This window comes from Plasmopara halstedii (genome assembly GCF_900000015.1).
Source record: "Plasmopara halstedii genome assembly, contig: Scaffold_555, whole genome shotgun sequence".
Lineage (NCBI taxonomy): Eukaryota > Oomycota > Peronosporomycetes > Peronosporales > Peronosporaceae > Plasmopara > Plasmopara halstedii.
The window spans coordinates 935,116-959,352 of record NW_020187475.1 but is presented as its reverse complement, the minus strand read 5'-3'; the positions used below and the strand labels follow the sequence as shown (position 1 = coordinate 959,352).

Below are 24,237 nucleotides of genomic sequence, written 5' to 3'. Positions count from 1 at the left end.
ACTGGCACTGCCAGACCCTGATCGTCCTTTCAGCGTCGTCTGTGACGCTTCGGACTTTTCCATCGGCTGTGCACAGCTGCAAGCAGACGCCAAGGGGCGAGATCGGGTGATCGCGTTCAAATCTCGTCAGCTTAAAGCTGTGGAGAGGAGCTACCCACCCAGTCCACGACAAGGAATTACTTGAAGCATGCATTTGTCAACTTTAGGGTGCACCTGCTTGGCTCAAAGCCGTTTGTGATCTACACAGTTCATGCGTCACTACGCACTGCGACTCAGTCGCCTCACATCTCTTAGAGGATGGACAGGTGGCTCTTCTTCTTTGCAGAAAAAAAATTCGTGGTGAAGTACGAAAGCAGAATGCTTTGGCTGATGCGTTGTAACGCAGACCGGATTATGAGCTTGCTCATCTCGCGACGGTGACGTCGTCAGTGATGGATTCAATCTGTGACGAATACACGGATGATGGTGTGTGTGTAGCCCTGCTACATGCTCTCGGGGGACAAGGATTTTAAGAGTCGGACAAAAATTTGTCGGCGCGTTTGCGCACATGGTTACACCGATATTCGTTAAATAACGGGTTGCTGTATTATAGCACCGTTTCGACGGATACGCCACAAATTGTGGTTTCTCACGATGATAATTTGAAATACCATATCCTCTATGAGGCCCACGTCGCCCCACTCAGTGGTTATCTCGGTCATGGGAAGACGTACAGTTCTGTGAGTTGCCACTAGTGGTGGCCCAAGCTGTACAAATGGACAAGCACATATGTGCGCACGTGTGAGACATGTCAGAGGGTGAAACCCTCCGGGTGCGGCGGCGCAGCTGATCAGTTTACCGGTACCCTCCGAAGGTTAGCAGTCTATGAGATGAGGTCTTCGATCTCAATGTATTCAACAATTCTACAGCCTTTTCCGTCTACATATTCTTTCAGTTTGTCTTGGCTTCCAGCCATCGCATTGCGAATGTGTCGTAGGCCACTCAACCTAGTAGACAGGAAGTCATCGACTTCTTTACGGACAGTAGGGTGGGGGCTATATCAGCTAGCCGCTCGGCTATTCCTCCCCCACCAAACCCTGAGCCATGTGATGGCGGCGTCCGGGACGCAAAGGCTAACAAGCCCGTTCACGTAGAACGGCATGTAGCCGATAGATGAATGCGCTGCATTGTTTGGAGCAAACTACGAGTGACAGCATGGCGCTCCAGCGCTCCAGCGCTCTGGCGTCGAAGCTGCGGAAAACGTTTTCAACGACGCGATTCACGCGCTCAGTTTGCCCATCGATCTGTGGATGGTCCGCTGTTGATATAGTCAAGTTGGTCTCCAGCATCCTGGTGATTGTAGACGAAAAATCTCTGTGAAGTATGGGTCTCTATCAACGCCAATCAACTCCGGGAGTTTATTTTGTCGAAAGACACGATCCACAAACAGCGCCGCTGTACCCACACCTTCGATGGTGTACGGCACTGTCGCAAGATGATCCATCTTGCTCAAACGGCCCACAAAAACAACCATACCATGTAGCCTGCCGAGTCCGTCGGCAGGCCAAAAAAAGTCAGTTTATTAAATGCTTAGAACCTCCATACACATGCAGTCTCGCTGTCTTTAAGACGAAGCTCCGTCCACGTTTTATCGGACCTAAGATCGTAGCCAAGCGAGGCCTTGCGTATACGCTTAAACCTTCCGAGAAGGATGCGCATCCACCCGATGTTTTATGTAAGCTTGCTGAAGCCGTTTCGGGGTCCGGCGCAAGTGAATGCGGAAGCATTGGCGCCGGGGCGGTACCCAAAAGCACTCGGACACACATAAGCTGAATCGGCAACTGGTTATGAGCACGGGGTACAGTGTTCTCCGTTTCCAACGGCGCCAGGCGCTCCACCATTGCACGAAGTGTAGTATTCGTCTGCTCGACGGCTTAGGGTCGCTCCGACTGAGCGCGATTGCTCTCAACGTGGGGCAGTCGGAGCTTAAAATGCTCCAAGCTCTCGAGGTCTTCCGCACAGCGGTATGCTAGATTGGCAAGATGCTTGGCGGAGGCCGATGACAACGGACTATGTCCTCCGGTATCGCGAGTCACTGGACGGCGATCGTCCAAATCGTCATCGTCTGCCACCGACTCTTCTTGATGAGAGCGGTGGCGTCCACTATCGCGTGCAACGCCTTGTCGGCGTCGTCGACAGGTTTGAATATCTTGTGATGTAAACTCCGAGAACTCGTGGGGATTTCGAGGTGCCACTTCGGCAAGACTTCTCAGACGTTGTAGACGCTTATGACCAGAAGGATCGTGACTTCCGAGTCATCGTACGCCCCGCGCTTATCGGTAGTAGCCCGTAAAGCCGGAAGGCCATGAGCTGAGCTCAAACTATGGCTCTGAGCTGCTGTGGTCGTAGACTCATTCGTATGAGAAGCCATAGAGCTCGCGGGAGCGTGATGGATTATTCCATATATCACAGGGAAGGAAGTCGGCGTTGCGCCTTGAGTTTGGCAAATTCGAATCGAAGATGGTGTTCTATGCGCACGTCCACTTCCTTTTGGCTCCGCTGTAAGTTAGACAGCGTGGAGAGGTTTCCGGTGCTACCGCATCCATCGCTCAACGAGCTCTTCATCATATGCAGCGGTTTCGCCAGGGGCGAGCACCACAGGAATAGTCGGCATTGTGGATACAGGAGTGCCTTTTCTTAAAGCGCGAAGTCGAGCGTGGTACCTATCTATCAAGAATTTTGGAGGTGCCAAGTAGCGAGCTCGAAGAGCCTTTCGCTTGTCAAGCTCAGTTTGTGTAGTGGTCGGAGGCCCGAATACGGAGACGCCTAACGATCGAGTGATGGTGTCTTTTACTTCAGTAGCGGGAACTGCCGAGATGAAGCCGTATTCAGCACGAGGGTCTAAGACGGAACGTGGTTACGAGCGCATAAGAGCTACCCTGTGGGCAGCCTCCATTTGCTGCTCCTGTGCCTCGTCGAGGTGAATAGTAAAAATACCCCCCCCCGGAAGTCGAGAGGTCGGGGAACGGACACGGTCTCCGCAAGGTTCGAGTAGGGCTCACGTGCGCCGTTGGCGCATCTCGCCTTCCCCGACTTCCCATGCTGGATAAGGAGTATCTGACTCGTAACCGAATCCTCGGAATACTCGACGAGAAAATCCGTCGCCCGTGGTGGGCACACCGTGCCCGGTTGAGAGGTTTGGGATGTGCTTCCCATCCGGAGATACACCGCGTGCGGGAGACGAAGAAGGGTTCTGCCAGCGGGCACCCTCGGGACCAGCGAGGATGGGTGTATTTCGTGTTATAGACACAGGGCTCCTTGAGCAGAGAATGCGTAATGATGGCCCAAGGGACGTTACGTTGTCTCAGACACGCGAGCCGCGTATAGGGCTACAGTCAAATGTGAATTGTAAGGGTTTACATCTTTGATGGGGGGAGTGTAATGGGCTTACACGTACCAAGCGTTTAACGTGGTTGCACGTAACCTGGTATGCAAGGCTGGATCACACAAGATGGTGTGACCGTAAAAAGGTGTGGATTACACTAGTTGGTGTAATCACACAATGGTGTGGCTACACTGTTACATGAAGCCACTATGAGGCGGGACTACCAGTAGAATGCATTATCAATTAGGTTCTACTTTTTAATTAAAAAAATCTACGACTTTTCATTTAGGCGGCTCTGCTGCCGTAGCTCTTTGCTTAAAGGACGCAAAGCTAAAATCAACCTTACGATCTGGAGTCGCAATCCGCTATCTCCAAGAGTATCCAAAACCTTAACCAAAACAAATTAACTCTTCTGTTAAAATGAGCTTGTATCTATTTTTATTTGCGGTACCGCTACAGGAAGCTTAAATTATTAAATAGTAACACCAGAAAGGAAGTCTTCCGTGTTTCACATCCGTCTTCTTTTGAAGAAGCGGTAAATGTGGCATTGAATCTCAATTTCAACTTTAAGTAGACACGACTTGGTTGTACTACACAACCTCAGAGCTCGTCGATCGGGCCTGAGCCAATGAATCTCAGTTATGCTGAGAAAGAGGAAGAAGAGCTCGGAGCTGCTGGGCACCGTTTAAAACCCGATGGTGTTTTGTCTGTAGAGACACCCGTCACCTCTGGGCTGGTTGTCTCCTGCTCAAGGCGTTTGAAGACTCGATGAACCGACGTCTCACTTTAAATTAGTACAAGACCCAGTAGGAGCGGGGTGCCCTACTAGGGAAAAACTTAATTTTGTTAAGCATCAGAGAGGTAGAGGGCAGCAGGGCCCAGCCCCAGAGAGCTCCGTGCTCTTTCTTGAACACGGAACGCTTATGAAAGCTGGGCTTGCTGGTCGTAAAAGTGACCGTAAAGGGCTTTGAGAAGCCATGGAAGATCCTTATCGATTCCGGGGCTTCAGTCAATAATGCTCGACGCTACACGATCGAAGGAAGTCAGCTATATGCTAAGGCGCTGAGAGCGCGGTTGAGTGGTACCGTCACTTTGCCGAGGGTCCCTGTGGACCTCGGTATCAAGTTTCTTGACCCCGATAGCGTGAACCGCTGCTTCGACTTAGACTTGGATTCAAGGTATGACCCTATCCTTGGTATGGCATCGTTGGAACACCATGAGCCATGGTTTGATTGGAGCTCGAAGACCTTGGACGCTATACGCACGTCTCGGGTAAAGCTTTGGGGAGTCATGAACCCACCTCTGCTAGAAAGCAGAAGCGCTATTGGAGTGGGCACCGGACCGGGACGGTCAAAGTGCTGGATATCGAGTATCCGAGTTCATGAGCACCGAAGGTGTGCTGGACAATAGCTCCGATGATGGCTCGCGGGCTGAACATGTAGTGGCACGTAACCCACTGAGGCCACGCCAGTGCTGAGGTTCTCCATAAAGACGGTCACTGTGACCGCCTCGGGGAGAGGATCGGCTGCCACCCCGGCAATCAGAGTACGCAACACTTGGACAAATTCCACCAACTCGTTTTTGTCCTGTCGGGCAGCAAGGAAACGCGATCGCACGCGATATGCCTGGGTAGGCGGCAAAAACACTCGCAAAAGCTGCAGCTTCAGCTCTTTCAAGGAGGGGAACACCGCTTCCATTGAAGTTCCCCCATACTCGCACACGACCACCGAGCTTGGAGATAGCTAGCGCCACGCGCTGTTGCTCGTTCTGGAGCATGGCGAATGCCATAGCCATCTCGGCCTCTCTCACCTAGTGCCGGAGATTCGATCCTTCCTTAGTTTCAACGCGCACCATGAGCGTCCTGGGTCGGGAGGAGACATTCGTCGTCAACGGTGGCGTCATGAATGCAGTCGACGCCGACATCTTTTGCTGCAGGTGCTCTTCCAGAGCATTTTCATAGCTCGGAAACGCCTCTAGACGTATGCTTATCGCTTCATGTACTTGCGAAGCAAGGTGTTGCACTTCCTCAGGGCCAAGCAGGGGTATCAGCTAATTAAGCCCGTCCTGCATACCCTCGGGCAAATAGAGGTTTGCTTCAACCTCAGAGAGGACCAGTCGTAACGACTCAGGCGTAGAGAGACTACGAGTGCTACCAAGTGCAGCAGGGCTGCCGTAGCTCTTTGCTTAGAGGAAACTTACTTAAACCGACCTTCGTTCTATGCCAGAACCAGTACGAGTGTATCGGATCGCAGTCCGCTACCTCCAAGAGTACTAAACCTTAACCAAGGCAAATAAATACTTATGTTCAAAATCGAGACTGTATACTTTGTTTTATTTGCGGTAGAGCCGCCTTGGGTTTTCCTAATCAAATAGTAAAACCTAATTAATATGCCTACCTACTCGTAGTTCCGCCAGTTGTGGCATCTTGCTACGGCGTAGCCACACCATGGTGTGATTACACTGACTTATGAACTTTGTACTGTCACACCATCTTGTGTGACCCACCTTTCATACCAGCGTACGTGTAACCCCGTTACACCTTCTTTAAGTAAAGAGCTACGGTAGCCCCGCTGCAGCTTCGTTGTTCGTTCAGCTTAAAACATGGTGACTAACCAGTTGTGGGTAATAAAAACAAATGTACGCTAAATGACACCTTGAACATTGTCGACTCGATGATTGTCTATTTTATTGATAATGAGCAAAAAATGACTGCACAAATTGACAAATTTAGGCACCTTTGTATACATCGATTTTTTCGAATTTGTATACGCTAACACAATTCAGTGATGCCCAAGACAACAGAGACCTCAGCCGATGCTCTGGCGCTGCTTCCAGTGACTTTAGAAACATGGCTAACATCTACACGTCGTCTTCTTTCTATTGAACAACAAGAAGAAGTGGATGCAATGCGGAAGGAGTTGACAACACTTGACGATAGAGATAATCCCAATGTCTTGACTCATTTGACACTTGCTCGCTATTCGACTGGTCTATTTGGACGTATGATATTACATCTATCGTTGCCATCTCTTCACTTACGTCAAGCAAAACCACATCATTTTACAGTCGGTGATCTCGTACAACTTCGAGTGCAAAAAAGCACGAGTATACCAACAGGAATTGTATCTCGTGTCGAAGAGCATGCGATCTCTGTAGCTTTTAATTCGGAACACGATGAAATTGATGAACTCGCACTCTCAGCGACTACTCTCACACTTGATCGATTAGTAAATACAGCAACATTTGCCAAATTAACAGATACTTTGGATCAAATGACCAAACTCGACTTTGGTACAGCTAACAAGGTCATTGATGTCGTTTTTTCAAATCGAGATCCGAGCTGGAACACACTAATACCTGAATTTCAACCATTACATACACAATTGAATACATCACAGCATGAAGCGATTCGATTCGCATTAGCATCGAAAGATCTCGTTTTGATTCATGGTCCACCTGGAACAGGTAAGACAACGACAGTGATCGAATTGATCCTTCAATTAATCGATAAGTACGAGTCCAAAGTGCTTGTTTGTGCACCATCGAATATTGCAGTGGATAATGTTCTAGAAAAGCTGGCAAGTGCATGTTCTAAGTTGAGAAAGAAGCTCAATCTTGTACGGGTGGGACATCCAGCACGAGTTTTGCCACAAACACTAAAATATTGTTTGGATGCGAAGATCGCAAACGCAGAAGGCACAGAAATTGTTCAAGATATTCGAAAAGAATTGACACTTATGCAGAATAAATTGCAAAAGACACGGGAAAAGACGGTCAAGTATGAGTTACGACGTGAAATGAAAGCAAATCGCAAAGAAATTCGAGTACGTGAACAAAATGTTGTAAGTGAGATCATTAAACAGAGCAACGTCGTGTTTGCGACGAATGTTGGCGCTGCATCGAAATTGTTAAAAGATGTGACATTTGATGTCGTGATTATTGATGAAGCAGCTCAAGCACTTGAAGCTTCGTGTTGGGTTCCTATCTTAAAAGCGAAACGATGTGTGTTAGCAGGAGATCACTTGCAATTACCACCAACGATCAAATCAAAAGTTGCAGCAGCAAAAGGATTGGAAGTGACGCTGTTTGATCGAGTCACGAGAAACGAAAGACTGAAGTGTGTGGTAAAAATGTTAGATACGCAATATCGTATGCACGAGGACATTTGCAATTGGAGCTCACAAGCAATGTACAAAGGCGAATTAAAGAGTTTTTCAGCCGTTGCAAAGCGCAAACTGCACGAATTACCGCATGTCACGATTAAAAAAGATGATGATGTGCTGAATGCGACACTGTTGCTTGTGGATACGGCAGGCTGTGAGCTGGATGAAGATGAGGAGAATGCAGAAGATGTAAAAGGTGTGCACTTATCTAAGTCCAACGAAGGAGAAGCTCGTATTGTTGCAAAGCATGTTCAAATGTTGCTATCTGCTGGCTTAAAAGAAGACGAAGTGGCAGTCATTACGCCGTATAATAAGCAAGTTCAGACGTTAAAAGGTCTCTTACTAAATTCCTTTCCAAAGCTCGAAATTCGATCCGTCGATGGATTTCAAGGCTGTGAAAAAGAAGCAGTTGTGATGAGTCTCGTGCGATCTAATGCGTCTCGACAAGTGGGTTTTTTAGCGGATGATCGTCGAATGAATGTTGCAATCACAAGAGCAAAACGCCACGTGGCTTTGATTTGCGATACAGATACAATTTCGTCGCACCGATTCTTAGCGACAATTGTTCACCATTTTGAACAGTTTGGTGAAGTTCGAAGTGCATATGAATTTTTGGAAGACGACACCGTACAAGGATCAGTGGACGATGTTATGGCCATGACAGGGAACTTTTCGAAGACACTAGTTGTGGGGGTATCTGAGGCAAAGACGAAACGAAAAACAAAGACATCAAAATCGATGAAAGAACAGAAAATTGCAGATGATCCTAGCTCGACAATCGTTGACGATAGATCGGAATCTCACATCGAAGAAGAAACAAGTAAAGCCGACACTGAGGAAGTAATGACTGTCGAAGCCCACAGTGAGGAAGCGATGACAGCTGATGTCCACACTGAAGAAGCATCGACAGTCAAAATGGAAATTGAAGGAGCAAGGACAGTTGAAGTGGAGCCGGAAGAAATATCACCATTTGAAAAAGCAATGACAGTCGAAGTGAAGTTCGAAGACGAAAGAAAAAGCAGTGTGTTTCAGCTGATGGACTCAAGTAGTGACAGCTCGGATGAGTGTGACCAAGACAATAATGAAACGAAAATGAGACCAAGCGACTTTGAGCCATCAAATATACTGTTGAAAGATTTGCACATGAGTCGCCTTGCTCGACATCCAGCACCTTTGAAAAGCACAAAGAAAAGTAAGAAAAAGAAACGTCAGGGAAAGACGAACACTTCACCGATCGACAAAATGAAAGACGACGAGGATGAATTGGATTATCTCACGCGGCAAGCTACGAAGAGCTCAAAGTGTGCATATCAAAGTCAAAGTCGTTGTCAAACGAGCGTATCAATGCTCGGTAGCATCTGCAAATTTTGCAAACTCAAATTCTGCTACAATCATGCAATGCCTGAAGTTCACGGATGTGGTGACGCTGTGCGTACATTTGAGCGAATGACGTTTAAACATCAAATGAAAGAAACTCCAAGTAAGAAATTGACAAACGACAAGCGCAAAATACTGAAAAAGAAGCTTCAAGAGACTGTCGCTGCGAAATCAGCTGATCGCTCGACTAAACCCAAGAAGAAATAATATCTTACCTTATTCAAGGGATAACAAGCTACATACTGCTAACAAGGTGTTCAATCGCGGCTGTTTCGTCTCCATTGGTCGCTAGTAGTGCCGCTTTTGCCTTTTCCTATTGAACACATAAAGATTAGAAATAACCTATGAGAAATACCACTTTTTTTGTGTCGTACGGCTGGAAATCCCATATCTATGAGTCTAGAGAGTGCAGCAACGTTATTTGCGTCTTTTGGCTTGGCGTAACTTTCCGTCCAGAATCGTGCAGTATTGAGGAACTGCGCATGGTCATTAAGATACATCTTTGCTACTTCAGCATCTTGTGGATCCGTAGGTTCAGCAGCTGATAAAAGCGCTTGAATAGACAAAAGTGCAGTCTTTATGGTCAATGCTGGAGACCATGCATCTTTTAAAATATCAAGACAGATAGCTCCAGTCTGTGACGAAATGTTTGGGTGCCAAATTTTCGTTAAGAAACGTATTTGTGGTGGTTCAAATGGGTATCTGACGGCAAAAGAAGCGTCATTTTGTCAATGTTATATATCAAAAATACAGAAAAACAAGATATTACTTGGAAGGAATAATAATTTCAAGCTCAAAATGGCCACCTTCATACGGCGTCGCATCCGGCCCTTGGATCGAACCGCGAAGTTCAGAGAGTGACGCAGTATTTACTGGTACAGCCGTAACACCTGAAAGATGTGAGTCCTTTTGACATTCTTCCAACTCTTTACGCACGCGACTTCCTGTTTTGTGAAGCAAATTGGATGCTTAGCATGGCTACAGTCATAGCAATTACATTCATACCTGGAGCCATGTTATATTTTTCGACTTGAGAAATGGATTAAAAAGAAGGTTATGTAAAGGACGTAACATAGCGTAAGATGACGTAAACAAGAACATTAAGTGTAGTTACTAAAAAAATCGCATACACAAACGACTGTTTGGAGATTTTGATAGTTGATTTATAATCGACAATGCTGGTGACAGGAGCTCTACTTATACATAGATATATAGGATCCATGTGATTTGTCGTTGAACGAACGTCTGATGGTCAAAGCCAAGCCATTAATCAACTCAATAACAAAGTGTCATACCAAATTTGATTATATGTGGCGTACACATATTAAAATTTCTTATGTCAAATACCAGGCTGAATGTTGTCATTAGTCAATTTTCTGGTTACTTTTGGATATGTGATCTTGATTTTCGCGGTTCTGAGCCGAAACTTGTTTTTTCATAAGCGCAGGAATCAGCATTCCAATAGCCAGGATAACGAGAAATCCAATCGTTCGTGAATCCATGAGGTCACTTGTACTCTTGAGAGACGATAGCATTGCACCTGCGTGTACTGTGATTAAATTGTACGGTAAGAGTCCAAGTACAACTGATGGTGCGAACAATTTGAGCGGTACTTGCAACCACGGACTTGCCATATTCAAAAACCAATTAGGTGTAAAAGGAAAAATGCGTAGAAAGAGCAAGAGATAGAGCAATTGGTTCTGTGCTCTTGCATCCTCAATCTTTTTTCGCAACATGTTCAGCTTGCCTGGCAATATTCGCTCACACAGATTCAATACGAGCTCCTCCGACGCCAAGTTTTTAGACAAGATATAGCAACACGATGCGCCACATGCTGTAAGTATACATACTAATGGGAATGCCAATGCGAAAGGCAGAAACGCTCCTGCAAATAGGTTCAACAGTGCTGAGCCGGGGATGGCGAACGTCTAGCAGACAATGCATCAATATTAAGTTTCATTTGTTCTGTAGTAGTATACATTTGTAAACAAAGCACCTGTTTAAGCACGTAGACACTCGTAAAGCATGTCAAAGCAAGAGGAAACTGCACAGAGAAGACGTGCACGAATGTTTCGTGAGAGCGCTGGAGGTCTTGGAGTGAGGAGAGACTACGAAAAGACAATGAGTCCAGAGTCGATGTCGCAAGCCCCAGTGTCGCATCGTAATCGCGCACACGATGGAGCAGATGAACACAGAGAAGTACCACGACACTTAATGCACAGCTGAAGATCACTAAGAGCTTTGTTAGAAGCAACAGCACATGACTCCCTCCAGCTCTTGCAGCGATCGTCATTTCGAAGTAAAAATCGAAATACTAAATTGTAGTATCAGAATCGTTGATAAAAAATGTCGTTTTTTATATGGAGAATTTATCAAAAAAAGGGATTTGGTAAACAAGTTTATATCTGTAACATCAGCAATAACGCCATAAGAAATTAGAGGTTGATATTCTTTCTGGAGGAGCACAATCTATTTGTACAACCAAAAGTGCCAGTCAATAGATCGGTATAGTCATCGATAGCGCTGATATTCGCTATTGCTTGATACGATGACGGAAATATTGACAGCACGCTGGTATTTAAAGTTGACCAACGTGACTATAAGCGAAAAAACTAAATATTTAGTCGCTACTGATACCGCTTGCATCTTTACCCATGACAGCAGAATTTGATCTGAGGATTGCTGTCTTCATTCGTATATTGAACGTTTTAAATCTTTATTCTTAAAGTCTCGACTTTTGTTATTATCAGGTTGTGATGCTGATTAACCAGAAATTCGAGCAAACGTGACATTAAAAAATATGATCATAGTGATGTTCAGACTATACAATCAATTAATTTGAAGTAAATAACTTTTTAGAAACATCGTTTCTAAGTCATAAATGAGAGCTGAAAGCCTACTTCGGTCGTTCTGTGGAATGGTTTCTTTCATTGTAGTGTCCATTGTCGTCAACGTTTACCAGAAATTTGCACCTCAGTTCGGCAACAAGGGCAGCTTGTCAAGACCCCACTCTTTTCACACCACCCCACCCACTTGTCAATGCATGCGTCATGAAAGCTGTGTCCACAGCCGACAGTTGTCACGATTTTCTTGAACATTGAGCCAAACTGGCACCAACAGATCGTGCACTGATTTTTAATAACCAACTTATCACTCGGTGAAAGCACAACGTTCACTGATTCTTCTCGTGGTTTGGCTACAATCAAAAGGCTTTCCCATTCGACAGAGCCGTATTTTTTATCCGTATTAAAACGATGATATTTTCTGCCAAACGCATCTTTCCATTTCGAAATCAGTGAGAATCCATCATCTGATTGCACCCCATCGAATTTCCAGTAACAGTCATAAAAGCCACATGTACGTGGCTTCACTTTTTCTTGGCACATCGGACATCGAATATCATCATCTCGCATGAGGTTGAATGCCTCGTATCTTTTGGGATAAATAATCATTCGTCGGTAAGCAACACAATCCTCATTATTGCACTTTCCTTCAATGTTAAGCCCTCGATAAGCTATACGCCAATCAGGGGCATCACGTGAAAATTCTCGCTCTATCAATAGCGAGTTATCCGAAACGTCAGCAAAGATTCGCGGTGGAAGTCCACCACCAAACATTTTTTTAACCATATATAATCGACTGTAAGCTTGTATTCCGTAAGAATTGAGCGTTAGATGGTTTTCCAAACATTTACCTGCGTACACAAGCTGCTGTTTTTCCACAGCAATGCGCTCCTTATCCATAATTCTTGATTTTATATGGCAGACAGTGTCAGTTGACCGACAGTTAACCAGATAAGACTTCTCCGTAAGTGTTTTAACATAAATCTTAACTCTTGTATCTACCACCTTTTTTGGATGAACTCTCATAATTGCAACGAATCGTGGACAGTTTTCTAATTCAGGAATTAGTGCGTCAAAACTACGCTGATGACCCACACAAGTTCCGTAAAGGAGAAGTCGTTCCACTTCACGGTAGCTACTTGCGGTCGAGCATTGAGCATTAATCACTGTATTAAGAACTGGAAACAAATCTCTTAACCGTGTGCTCTTTAAAGACAAGTCTTTCATGTCCACATCGACAATTCCTTTTATTCCATGCTCATGAGAATCTTTCCATAGAACTGGAAATGTGGTAGATGCCATGACTTCTTGCCAGACCTTCGAATATTAGTCAAACTTGGCAGTCGTGGTATATTGAAAAATGGTTGCATTGAGAGGATTTTAAGCCACGGTTAGGAACTTTACTGGAAACGAACAATTGGTGACTTGTCGAAATTCATGGAAATGAACTCAAAATATTGTGATTCAAAAGTTGAAATATACGACGAATAGTGAGTGCATTCCCCGTGGTCATCAATGCGGGCCAGTCGGTTGGGGATTTCAAGAAGGCCATATAGACGAAAAAGAAAAAAAATTGAAGGCGGTCGGTGCGGACGATTTAGAGCTATATCTCGCGAAGAAAGGCGAAGCGTGGGTTGAATTCGGCACGGAAGACGTCAAGAGGCTTAAGAAATGACTTCAATGATTGAAGCTTTCGTTCATGAAAAAAGTCACCTTGATGGAGAATTTGGATTCTATGATGTTCCTATGGGTTGGACAGGGCCGGAAACGAAGCAAATCCAAGTGTTGGTGATTGTGCCGACCAAACTCTATGTCACAGTTGAAAAAATCCGAGACGCAGAGGAAGATTGGCAAGCATTGACGTACTATCAACGTTGTGGACGTCTTATCCAAGACAAATGTCAAAATTATTGTGCGCACATTTTGGACAAAGTTTACGATTTCTATGACGGGAACAAGTGCCCAATCCGGTTCATCTGCGTGGGAGGGTCAACAGGCATGGGGAAATCGCAACTAACATTTGCGTTGGGTGGCCGACGACCTTGGCATTACTGGCTAGCCACTCCAATTGGATCCGATTCTCTGTGCTAAACTGCTTATCAAGCGTTTATCAAAATGATCTGCTGTGAAGCCATGCGACCGGAAAATTATTTTCGCTTTGATTGACAAAATGAAGGCAGAGAAGAAAGGTTTGCCGTTCTTCGGACTGGATGAAGTGAGTCTCAACGAGAACATAAAATCGGCTGCTTTTCACGCAATGTGTTTCGTGCATCCGGTCTTGTGGTCATAGTCATGGGCACGGACTCCAAGATCACAAACTTTATGAAGCGAATAAAGCACAGCTACGGCGTGCGGCACAGATTGATAGCGCTTGTTCCAGTATTTTCCAGCTATCAAATAGTGCTAAATACATTGAAAGACCAACAAATGTGGCGAAAGCTTGTGACAAAATATCCTGTTGTGTAAGACATTGTGACGCATTTTCGTGCACGCTTCGCAAGATATTCATGGTATGAGTAGTGGAACTCGTGCTTGAAATAAGAAAGGCCGAGCTTTGCCATTTGCTAGACGATGCCTGTGCACAGGTCAGTCTGAGAACTCACGAAGGAAAAGCGTTTTTGAGATATGAACAGCTAATGGCAAAATCGCATTCAAATGTTGTCGCTTGCAAGAAGAGCCACTGAGAAAGAAAGCTTGAGTGAATGTGAGGGCAATCGGAATGCATTTGCATCTTTTGAATCTCATTGACGACGAAGTGAAGGATATGTTGAAATGGAGTGAGGCATTGACGATGAACGTTAGGCCATGGGTTCCTAAATGCTGTTTTCCACCAATTAACAAAGACAAGCTGTTGTATTTGGCGATCTTGGGTGGTAAAGCGTTTCCAAGCTACTATGACTACATACGCAATAAGCATTACTTAACTAAGTGCATTTCGAGAACCACTTTCTTGTAGTTAGATACAGCGAAAAGAATATCTAAGAGCTTCAGAGTGACACACAATATGAAATTTGTACTTCTTTAGTTGTCCCATCCCACAAAGTACGAATCAAATGGCACTTGCATTTTGTCTCGTTGATCGCTCTAACATAGAAGACGGCATCGTCACTGCTTTGTCATTGATGCGCTTCTGCTCAGCATCAGCAAGAACCGTAGCAGATTGGCCACTGCGTTTGTTTGTGCTTCGTTAAGCTAAGAATCAGGCTTGGTAGCCATGTTTATCACTCTTCGATAACTTGCCTGATGGTCATAGAAATGCATGGCTTACTAACATCCATCTTTAACTCATTCCAGCACCTTTGAGCATCACGCTTGTTAAATTGGTTAGAGAAGTCGCGTAGTAGCTTGATCTGGGTGCTGAAAACAACGGTTTTGTCTAGCGTACTGCGGTCATATAACGCATATTCTACCTTCATTCATCTATCATAATCTTTAAATCATATTCGCGGTAAGATTTAAATCAGATTGTAAAGCCTTGATTGATGCCAATATCGGCAATCATTTCCATATTTACCTTATCTAATGTAGGATTTATGGCACAAGTATTCTCCTTACACTGATAGAGAGCTTCATATAGCTCTTCGGTAATATCAACTGGTTCTGACTCATTAGCAACTTCATAACGTTCGCCGGCAATCCATTACAGTTTCTGGAATCAAAATCTGGTAAAACCTTTGCAGATGTCTTGTATCGTTCATTGTATTTGAAGTTATAGTGATATCCGTCACTGCAAGTCCTGACTTTGTATGTTTGGTAGTCATCAATATGAATATCAACATCAACTCAGGAATTTCCGGTCCTCCCAATTTAATTTTTGTACTAAATTATCTTTAAAAACTTTAAAGCTTGACATTTGAAAAGAATCTGCCAGCCACTTGGCATTCTTAGATCCGTCGCTATTAAATTGAAGCTTCACAATTCATCGCTGATTGCCGCTGTATACATCAAATAAAAAATATAATCACGCATCTTGCTGAGGATGTGTGTCAAGTGATGTAAAATATTGTGCTGTGTACTGAACTTTTTGTGCTTTTTGTGCTTTTTGGTCATGTTCGACACATATTACACCTCTGGTTTGGCAAGTAGACAGTAAACTTCTGGGCAATTTTGAGTGTAACCAAAACCTTATACCAATGAGGACGATAGAACTTCGAAACGAAGAATCTTGTTGAACATATGGAGTGTTTGGCTCACGTCATGCAATACTATGCTATCAAGCATATGTAAATGTACTTTTAGTTCATTTTTTTCAATATTGTCTTTTTGCAATTAAGTATTGTCTGATGTTGTCCACAAAACAATATGTCATCATCAGATACAATTCTTAAGAATCCTCCATGTTTTCGCTCCGGGCTCATGTGGGGCATTACTGTGGCCAGCTTCATCGGTGCACATCGTTTTCGTACAACCAAAAGTATCCGATCGTCTTGTGATTGGGCCATTGGCTCCTTTGGCCTTGTCAGTACTTGTAGCTGGTACACTGGAATACTATCTATCATTTAAAAAACAACAATCACAATATTATTGTAATTGTTCCAGGGTCTTCTGTAGTGCTTCATATCGTCTTCGAGCGCGTCAAACACGGGAATTTATGGAAGTTATGAATAATCCAACACGCAAGGCTGAAGCTGAACAATTTTTACGTTCTCGAGTTCAGCCACGATCATCCGAAGACGAGGACTAATTGTCCAATAATTGTAACCCAACAATATTGGCAATATGTACGTAATTTCTCACTCCTATTGTTTAAAAATCTTTTCAAAACCTTCGGATCACTATCCCACTATCAAATGTTGTTGTTATCTGTGCTTAGGCCTCCACTTGCATTGCCTTATGCTGCTTCATCACCATCATACGGCGATCTGATGCTTGTACAACCTCTGTTGTAAATGTTCGAAAAGAAATGTTTTTCGTTCTACTGTCATTTCAGTGTTATCATGCTTGTGACTATTGAACAACACAATTATCTTTTGTGCGTCGACCAGCCAATGCCTTTTCTCGATCCATTACCATCTTTTGTGTAAGTGTAGCTGTGAAAAGTCAAGATAAGTATCAGGTAATGAAATATGTCAAATCAGACTTGAAACACGTACGATTGACACTAATCATAAACGCATCTCTTGCAATCGTTTCAAGTGCACCATTTGTATTCTCTGATGTTTTCGCACTTGTTTCTATTCGACAAAAGATATCATAAGTCAATTGATACCATTTTCGACTCTTCTTCATCATAACATACCAATAAATCGACAGCCATACTGACTTGCAGCTCCTTGTCCTTCTTCCATTGTAAGAACACGATTAGGTAAATCAATTTTATTTCCCACAAGCAGCATAGCAGGCATTTGTGTTGGTGTCGAGTACTGTCGAATATTATTCATCCAATAGCCAACATCTGTATCAAAACATTTCGTCATTTACTAAAACAAGGATCAAACTTTCAACTCACGTCACATACTTTCAAAGCTACGTCGATCACTAACATCATAGACAAGTACAATGCCATTTGCACCTTTATAATACGCTGCAAAAAAACACTCACATCAAGTTAAAAGAACTCCAAACATTTTGTTTCTACACTCCAACGTACTTGCAGTAATACGATGAAAACGTTCTTGACCTGCTGTATCCCAAATTTGAAGTGTAATCGCATCATCTCCAACCGTAATATGTCGTAATTTAAAATCCACACTAAACAAACTCATGAGCTTTTCATCTTCTCAAATTCTAAAACTCAAAACATACCCAGCAGTTGCTAACATCGACTCTGAAAATTCATCACCTGAAAATACGCGCATTAAACTAGTTTTTCCCACACCTAATAAAGCTCATACATATATCATCAATACCAAATAACAAGATCAAAACATCATGAGAAACGTACCGCTATCTCCTAATAACAACAATTTTAGTTTATGTCGTTTTTTAGGGACAATTGGTCCTGCATCCGGTATCGTTTCGTGTCCCAACTTGTCGGATCCAAGAATTTGTGCTACATCTTTTGCAGCTTCGAGCTTCAAACCTTCTTCGGAATTTCCAAGTAATCGTGACGTACTTTTAAACATTTTACTTCGAAATAAAGATGCTCGAACACTTAATGATCTTCGTGCTGATAATTTTTCAACTTTAAGTTTATGATCTTCTTCTTCTTCCATTTTTTGTTCTTCAATTTGTTCTTCCGTCAATTGTGTCTCATTATATCCCGTCAAAGGTACAAGACTATTCTCAACCGAAAGTTGTAATCCTGCCGACAAAGCATCAAGTGCAGATGCTGATAATGCACCTGTAGGTTGGACGACCTCAACCTTTTTGACTCCCACAATTTTACTATCATTTTGTAATTTCGATACATCAACAGGTGCAGAACCAGCCAAATAAATCTTCGATAAGGATGCTGCACGTTTAGCTAAAGTTGCTGCATCTTCTGGATCCGAATCTTGACATTTTGGTGCTGAAAATGAACAACTACGTCGTCTTGATCGAACACCATCGTCTTTTGTACCACTAAGTTCACGTGAACTTAAACATCGACTTCGACCATGTTGTTTCATGTCGATTCCAACATTTAAGTCATTATGAGTTGATGTTTCGTCATCGTCATCAGCTAATATCGAACGACTTCGTGTACGACCACGACCATGTACAGCGCGCTCCATATCACGCTCCCAAGCCAATTGTGCTTCAGTCTCGTCCTGGTCCGACGCTGTGCTCATCCTAAGGTTTTGATCCAACAAGTGGCGCCAAAAAAATATGGCTTGTGGTTATTTAGGACGTGGGAGGGGGGAAGTTTGATACGCTCCGGAAAGAGTGAGACGTCGAGAAGACAAGACTATAGAATAAATAACAAGTCTTTATGGGACGAAATGACTTTAACTCCGAAGAGTGTGTAATGGCCACCGTGTGTAACCGAAAAGGCAATTCAAGACCATACGGTACAATATCTGCAACTTGTCCTACGGCATTGTAATTTTCAGTGTATACTGATTCTGAGTCGTGAAATGTCGAGCGAATAGTATTGAGATGGATGGACGTGACAGATGAGATTGGACATTAAGATTATTAAAGAAGATTGAGTGATGTGTAGAAAGGTCTTGGAGCAAGCTGTGGATGGAAACACCACCTGAGATGGATGGCTTGACGTTTCCTATTTTTTCTGGATTTTATACTTGTCAGCAGCAATTGTCGAAATTCTGAGACCTATGTATAGCAAATTTATGATCACAATCACACAAATCAAAATATTTCCTTTTGAAAAAACACCTAAACAATAGGTACGGAAGGTTGCAACAACACTAACAGAAAACAGTACAATTGGACAAAATTAACATTACAGTTCGTGTAAATGTGAAACTTGATAAGTCGGAATATCAGAATCAATGAAATGACAATTTTTAAAAAAAAATAACTGGGATATCTGCTAACCGAGAAACAAAAAAATCAGGACGCTTTTATTCCGCATTGTTGCGTCAAGATTATCGTCGGCGACCAGTTTCTTTGTTACTTTATTATAGGAGAGAGTGAGAGATAGTGAAAAGGGCGTAACTTAAAGTAGTTTAAAAAAAGGAGTCCTGAGTTTGTGTACTCGAGTACTAGGAGAGCAAGCTAATAGCATTGATTTTCAACGAGGATATCGGTCCCGTGGTAATGAGATCGTACGGTTCCAGCCTCTATGCGATTGATATTGACCCTAAGAGATAAAGATTTCTCGGTGCAAAGTGCACGGCAACATCATTGCACTTGTCGCCAATCTCACAATCACATCGTGAAAGGATTTTTTTCTCTGCAAGATTGGAGCATGAAATGCGAAAGAAAACTGTCACTGAGACAATCAGATCGGATTTATAGGATCATATCGGTATTGAATCCCGATGGGATCAGAAATCGTGCCAAAAGCACTGACAAGACACAAGGATGCTCTGGTTAAGTTCGTCCAGGTATGCCCAAACTGGGTGCCAATCTAAGAATTGTGGCTTACACAGAAAAGCTGCTAGCATCAAAACTTTGACTGAAGGGGTAGGGATTTTTTATTCTCTCTGGATAAGGAAAGCTGACATGGCCAGTAATTAAACCCCTTGCTTTAGAATATGTCTCAGCGAGTCGTGCTTGTTATCTACATCTACGCGCAAAAGTAGGACCTTGGGTGCAACAACTCAATATATGATGCATTTTCAGCTTGGGCCGATCGGAAGCTACAGATGGCACGGGTATTAGCACCGCGTACTGGATAATTTTCTGTTAGTGGGGGGGTCAATGCTCAGATGTTAGAAATTGTTATCGCCACAATTGAAACAGGGATACACATACCCTAATATTAAACATTTCACGCTGTCAAACGTCTCACGCTTTACAGTAGATCAAACGGAGTCCAAAGATGTAATATGGGACCACATCATACAGATACTCTTTCTAGTACAAACGTAGATGAACTCTATGAGCGTCGAAAATTCTCCATGAACATGGTTACCGTGACTGCATCTTGGAGAGGGTCAGATGCATTGTTGCAGTGGAACTGCCGTAGCTCTCTGCTTATAAGCTATTACTAAGGTCCACGACGTTATGTTCCAATACCAGAACTAGTACGAGTGTAGCGGATTGCAATTCGCTTCCTCCAAGAAGAATCAAATCCTTAATTTAGGTAAATGCACTCTTTCGTTCAAGATTAAAACTGTATTTATCTGTTAATTCGCGGGAGAGCCGCCTATATCTAAAATCTTAGGTATTCCAAATTTCAAGAGTAAAACGAATTAATGTGCATAACTACTGGCAGTTCTGCCACGTAGTGGCTTCTTGTTTCGGTGTAGCGACACCATTGTGTGATTACACCGACTTGTGAAATCCATATATTTGTACGGTCACACCATCCAGTGTGACCCCTGGTTGGTTTAAGAACAAACTCTAAAGTACGATCTCCTAATAAATGTTAAATAGGTACAACGCCATAAGCAATCGATGGACTTGAAATCTACAAAATGGAGTATGATGTTCTCCCCTCTCCCTTAGTAAAGGCTTTGATGAGATATGAGCCCACTTATGCTAATTAGCGGAAGCGATTTTGGATCGGTTGTGTGGCTGCGTTAGCCTCTTATCTGAAGATTCAACTTGATATAATCTAAGCTCAAAGGGTAGATACGGTAGTGAGGTGCGGTTGCCAGAGTGTATCTCAAAGACGATGGGTATTGTGATTGTTCGCTGGGATAATCATAGCTAATCTTGATAAGTCAGAAACGAATATTGAGTATCGCGGTGGCTCAGATTTAATTAATGCCGCGGCCTCCAAAGCAAAACCTTGTAGAAGCAGGTCTGAAAGTCGCGGGAAGAAGGGCCAGATGTGTCATATCTGGGTAATTCATCTATATCACATTTCAGCGGCTCTGTCGAGTTAGCGCTACTGTCTATCATGCAGAGCAGTAGTGCTTTAGGAATAAACGTTAGCCCATGAAGTATGTACATGAAATTGCCAGAGTTTGAAGTCACTGAGAAGGCACAGTTGAAACCAAAGAAGATGCTGAACTCATGCTTTATCGTGAATGAGTTCATAGTAAAGCAATATCGCAGAGCAGTCTGTTGAAACATTTTGCCAGGGTGTTGACAGGCAGTCAACCGCACATTTTTTCTTCCGATCGATAAGAGCATCGTGAAACCAGACTGAATTTTGCTCAATTAGACGATAACAACCCTTGCCAGAGGATTAGTGTACATTTCCTTCCGTGCGAATACGATACGTGTTTGATGACATGGAAAATACTCCGCACTTCACCGATCATTTAACTCAAAATATTAGTGTAAGCAGCAAATTGTGCAAGATTCGATCATGAAACGACCACTCTGCCGCTAACGCAAACGGGAAAGAATGTGTTGCAGAACAACATCGTCGATAGATGATTGTCGATAAGCGCTTATTCTAGTGACACAGTTGTTCAGCCCATATCATTTTATGCACAAATTTGTCCCGATGGTATAGACGTCTAAAACCTTGCGAAGCACCGAAATTCGTTTTTGGACGATCTCCTTAATCTTTTGCAAGCAAAGATATACGCTTGAACAAGTTGTCAAAGTACAAAAATATTTGCAAAAAACGATTAAAAGGAAATCACTTTCTGGAATGTATTATTGAGAACATGTCCTGCTGGTAGATCTTGAGACAAGAATATCGTCGACTAGCCAATACCACTGTCCTCAATTATATTTAAAATGACTCAGTTTTTATTCATCGAAAGTTAGCTAAATCACAGCTTAGACCCGCTTCACATGCAGCGTGCAGCAGTGCGTCACGATCCTCGAATCGTCTTGTCGTGCGTTGCCAAAGCGGTTTTATTGAGAGAAGAAACTTCCGGCGTCATACGCTTTGCACAGTCTTAGAATTTAAAATATAGCTTCATATAACAATGAGGTCTAAGAGCTTCGTCAAAAGAATAACGAAGGTCGCTGCTACAGTAAGCAGACTCGAAGGTACATGTATTCGCTCCCTGAAATTCCCGCTACGCTTACTATTTGTAGTGAGGGAAATAGCGCGAAATTGCCCCGGCAATTGGATGTACTTACTTATTAAGTCGCATGCGCTTGTAGAGCTAACCTTGCTATGCTAATCTACAGCAGTACTTTCTAAAATGAACGGAATTGTAGCTACATCAAGCCTATCGTATTTACACGATTTGCCCTTCGGAACCGGATGGTCACTTCAGTATTGAGTGCTTCTTCTCTTGCTCAAGTCTATGCTCGTAAGTCATGTGTCTTTTGAAGAAGACAACTCCCCTCACTTCGCGCCGATTTTATCGTCAAAATGGCTCGCGGAAAATATAATCACGTACCTGATGAAGGTATCTGTACTTAAAATCCGCACTGTTACAATTTCACGAATTCAGTGACTAGAAGAAAAATATTGAACACCCGATCACATGTCAATTCTCGCGGCGAAAATTTTGCGATTCCATCCTATCATCTTTTACCAAAGACAAAATCCGCTGTTTCTTTGAGGATAGATGAACCACGTCTTCTTTCAGTTCTTTCCGGTCGTTTTTACGGAAGATTTATTTGTGATGGTTGCTCCAATTTTAAAACCATCAACAAATGTTTAGCTACTCTTCCGGGATCTCACTACCTCGCAAATTTTCACGCATCAATTTCGAGTGCTTTTACAATAATGATATGCTTTATTTAAGCTTGAGTGTGAGCCTTAGTTCTTCTTACAGTGTGCGTATTTCACCGGGTTGTTGAATCAGCTTTACCATCACACGATGAAACTGATCTGACGTCTAGGAACAGCATAGTCAAGCACAAGGGATCGCGACAGAAAATGCATGTCTCCACAGGAATCTGCCTTGAATACATCGTTCCAAAACTGCCTTGATCCGTCCTGCAAAAACTTGATTCTGGCGATCGTAGTATCAAGGTAGCATTATTCTGTCATTATTTGAGAGTATACTAGAAGAACGCAGCTCACAGCCACGTTTGTCCTCCAAGTTTTGTTCAGGGCTTTCAAACATTCGATCGATGACCATTTTGGTCAATTCCTGTACTGCGCTGAAGTTGTCAGATCTTCGTGCTTGCGTAACATTTTTCCTTCCCTTCTCATTTTTAATCGGTCTAGCATTCATAGATTCATGACTCATCGCGGTTCTTAACGAGAGACAAGTGGTCCCAAATGATTTTAACCGACGAAAAATCACATGGATAACATCGTATATGCCGGTATAGCTTTAGATATATCTCGTATCAGGTTGAACCGAGTAGTAGTTGATGACACTTACACTGTAAAACAAGGCGAGAAGTGTCCTAAGTGGTAAGCTTGGACTTGATCTCCATTCTTGACATTTTCAATACATTCACATACTCGTTGTTGCTTTCAACGGTAGTGCGTTGTTCATATTCACATGATGCTCTTGATCGTAGCAGCGTATTTTGCGACTCGTGACTCCCAATAACGCTGATATAGAGATAGAATAATTTTGGGCTACAACATTTTTGAGCTCATCTGGAGAGCATCAAGATTGCTCAGGAGAGCCTCATTGATCTCAGCCTTTGCGAGGCACAACAGATCTTATTTCGATTTCAGGGGCTGCTCTGCGTGAGTACATGTCGTGCGTGCATCCGTCAGAGGAAAGTGAGTGCATAAGAGCGTAAAGTGTGAATACCACAGCTTTCCCGGCAGGATATATATTCCAAACTGAGATCGTTTGTCCCGATCGCGCTCACAAAGCTACTCACTTACCGCACAAATCGACCATTGCGGATCAAACGTTGTGCTCCACACTAAATTGAATATACATTAAAGATATCGAGTTGCGCAATTTAACGGCGACAAAGGAAAATCATAACCAAAGTTACGAAAAAGGGTCACCAACATTCCGGCTATACGAGTTTTCATCTCGTGGGCACATGGTCAACATGATGAGGCGGCTTAAAGGCTTGCGATTTTCGTCGTACTAGGCCTTATTTCGTCGTGCTTGCGCTTATTATTGGGGTAAAATCGTTATTATCACCCGGTAATTCC

At 43.3% G+C, this 24,237-nt stretch overlaps 7 protein-coding genes across 7 annotated transcripts; 2 read left to right on the top strand and 5 right to left on the bottom strand.

Moving 5' to 3' along the window:
* Positions 1-6,150: 6,150 nt before the first annotated feature.
* On the top strand, positions 6,151-9,111 carry PHALS_11718 (dna-binding protein smubp-2; the record flags this gene model as incomplete). Its single annotated transcript, XM_024727129.1, has 1 exon — positions 6,151-9,111. The coding sequence occupies one exon, from the start codon at positions 6,151-6,153 to the stop codon at positions 9,109-9,111; it is 2,961 nt and encodes a 986-aa protein (XP_024577737.1).
* A 28-nt stretch (positions 9,112-9,139) lies between these two features.
* On the bottom strand, positions 9,140-9,919 carry PHALS_11717 (ubiquitin-conjugating enzyme; the record flags this gene model as incomplete). The annotated part of the gene is made up of 4 exons (XM_024727128.1): positions 9,140-9,217; positions 9,279-9,606; positions 9,674-9,848; positions 9,910-9,919. The coding sequence occupies 4 exons, from the start codon at positions 9,917-9,919 to the stop codon at positions 9,140-9,142; spliced, it is 591 nt and encodes a 196-aa protein (XP_024577736.1).
* Positions 9,920-10,268: 349 nt separating this feature from the next.
* Positions 10,269-13,049, bottom strand: PHALS_11716 (Predicted membrane protein; the record flags this gene model as incomplete). Its single annotated transcript, XM_024727127.1, has 5 exons — positions 10,269-10,832; positions 10,901-11,136; positions 11,220-11,309; positions 11,387-11,501; positions 12,048-13,049. 5 exons carry the CDS (start codon positions 13,047-13,049, stop codon positions 10,269-10,271), a joined length of 2,007 nt encoding a protein of 668 aa, XP_024577735.1.
* A 1,747-nt stretch (positions 13,050-14,796) lies between these two features.
* On the bottom strand, positions 14,797-15,163 carry PHALS_11715 (uncharacterized protein; the record flags this gene model as incomplete). The annotated part of the gene is made up of 2 exons (XM_024727126.1): positions 14,797-14,877; positions 15,020-15,163. The coding sequence occupies 2 exons, from the start codon at positions 15,161-15,163 to the stop codon at positions 14,797-14,799; spliced, it is 225 nt and encodes a 74-aa protein (XP_024577734.1).
* Positions 15,164-16,049: 886 nt separating this feature from the next.
* On the top strand, positions 16,050-16,431 carry PHALS_11714 (Cox20/FAM36A; the record flags this gene model as incomplete). Its single annotated transcript, XM_024727124.1, has 2 exons — positions 16,050-16,222; positions 16,287-16,431. The coding sequence occupies 2 exons, from the start codon at positions 16,050-16,052 to the stop codon at positions 16,429-16,431; spliced, it is 318 nt and encodes a 105-aa protein (XP_024577733.1).
* Positions 16,432-16,694: 263 nt separating this feature from the next.
* Positions 16,695-18,460, bottom strand: PHALS_11713 (rab8 family; the record flags this gene model as incomplete). The annotated part of the gene is made up of 8 exons (XM_024727123.1): positions 16,695-16,777; positions 16,841-16,921; positions 16,987-17,142; positions 17,206-17,271; positions 17,338-17,438; positions 17,493-17,565; positions 17,632-17,856; positions 17,968-18,460. The coding sequence occupies 8 exons, from the start codon at positions 18,458-18,460 to the stop codon at positions 16,695-16,697; spliced, it is 1,278 nt and encodes a 425-aa protein (XP_024577732.1).
* A 2,545-nt stretch (positions 18,461-21,005) lies between these two features.
* Positions 21,006-21,380, bottom strand: PHALS_11712 (uncharacterized protein; the record flags this gene model as incomplete). The annotated part of the gene is made up of 1 exon (XM_024727122.1): positions 21,006-21,380. One exon carries the CDS (start codon positions 21,378-21,380, stop codon positions 21,006-21,008), a length of 375 nt encoding a protein of 124 aa, XP_024577731.1.
* Between the last annotated feature and the right edge of the window lie 2,857 nt (positions 21,381-24,237).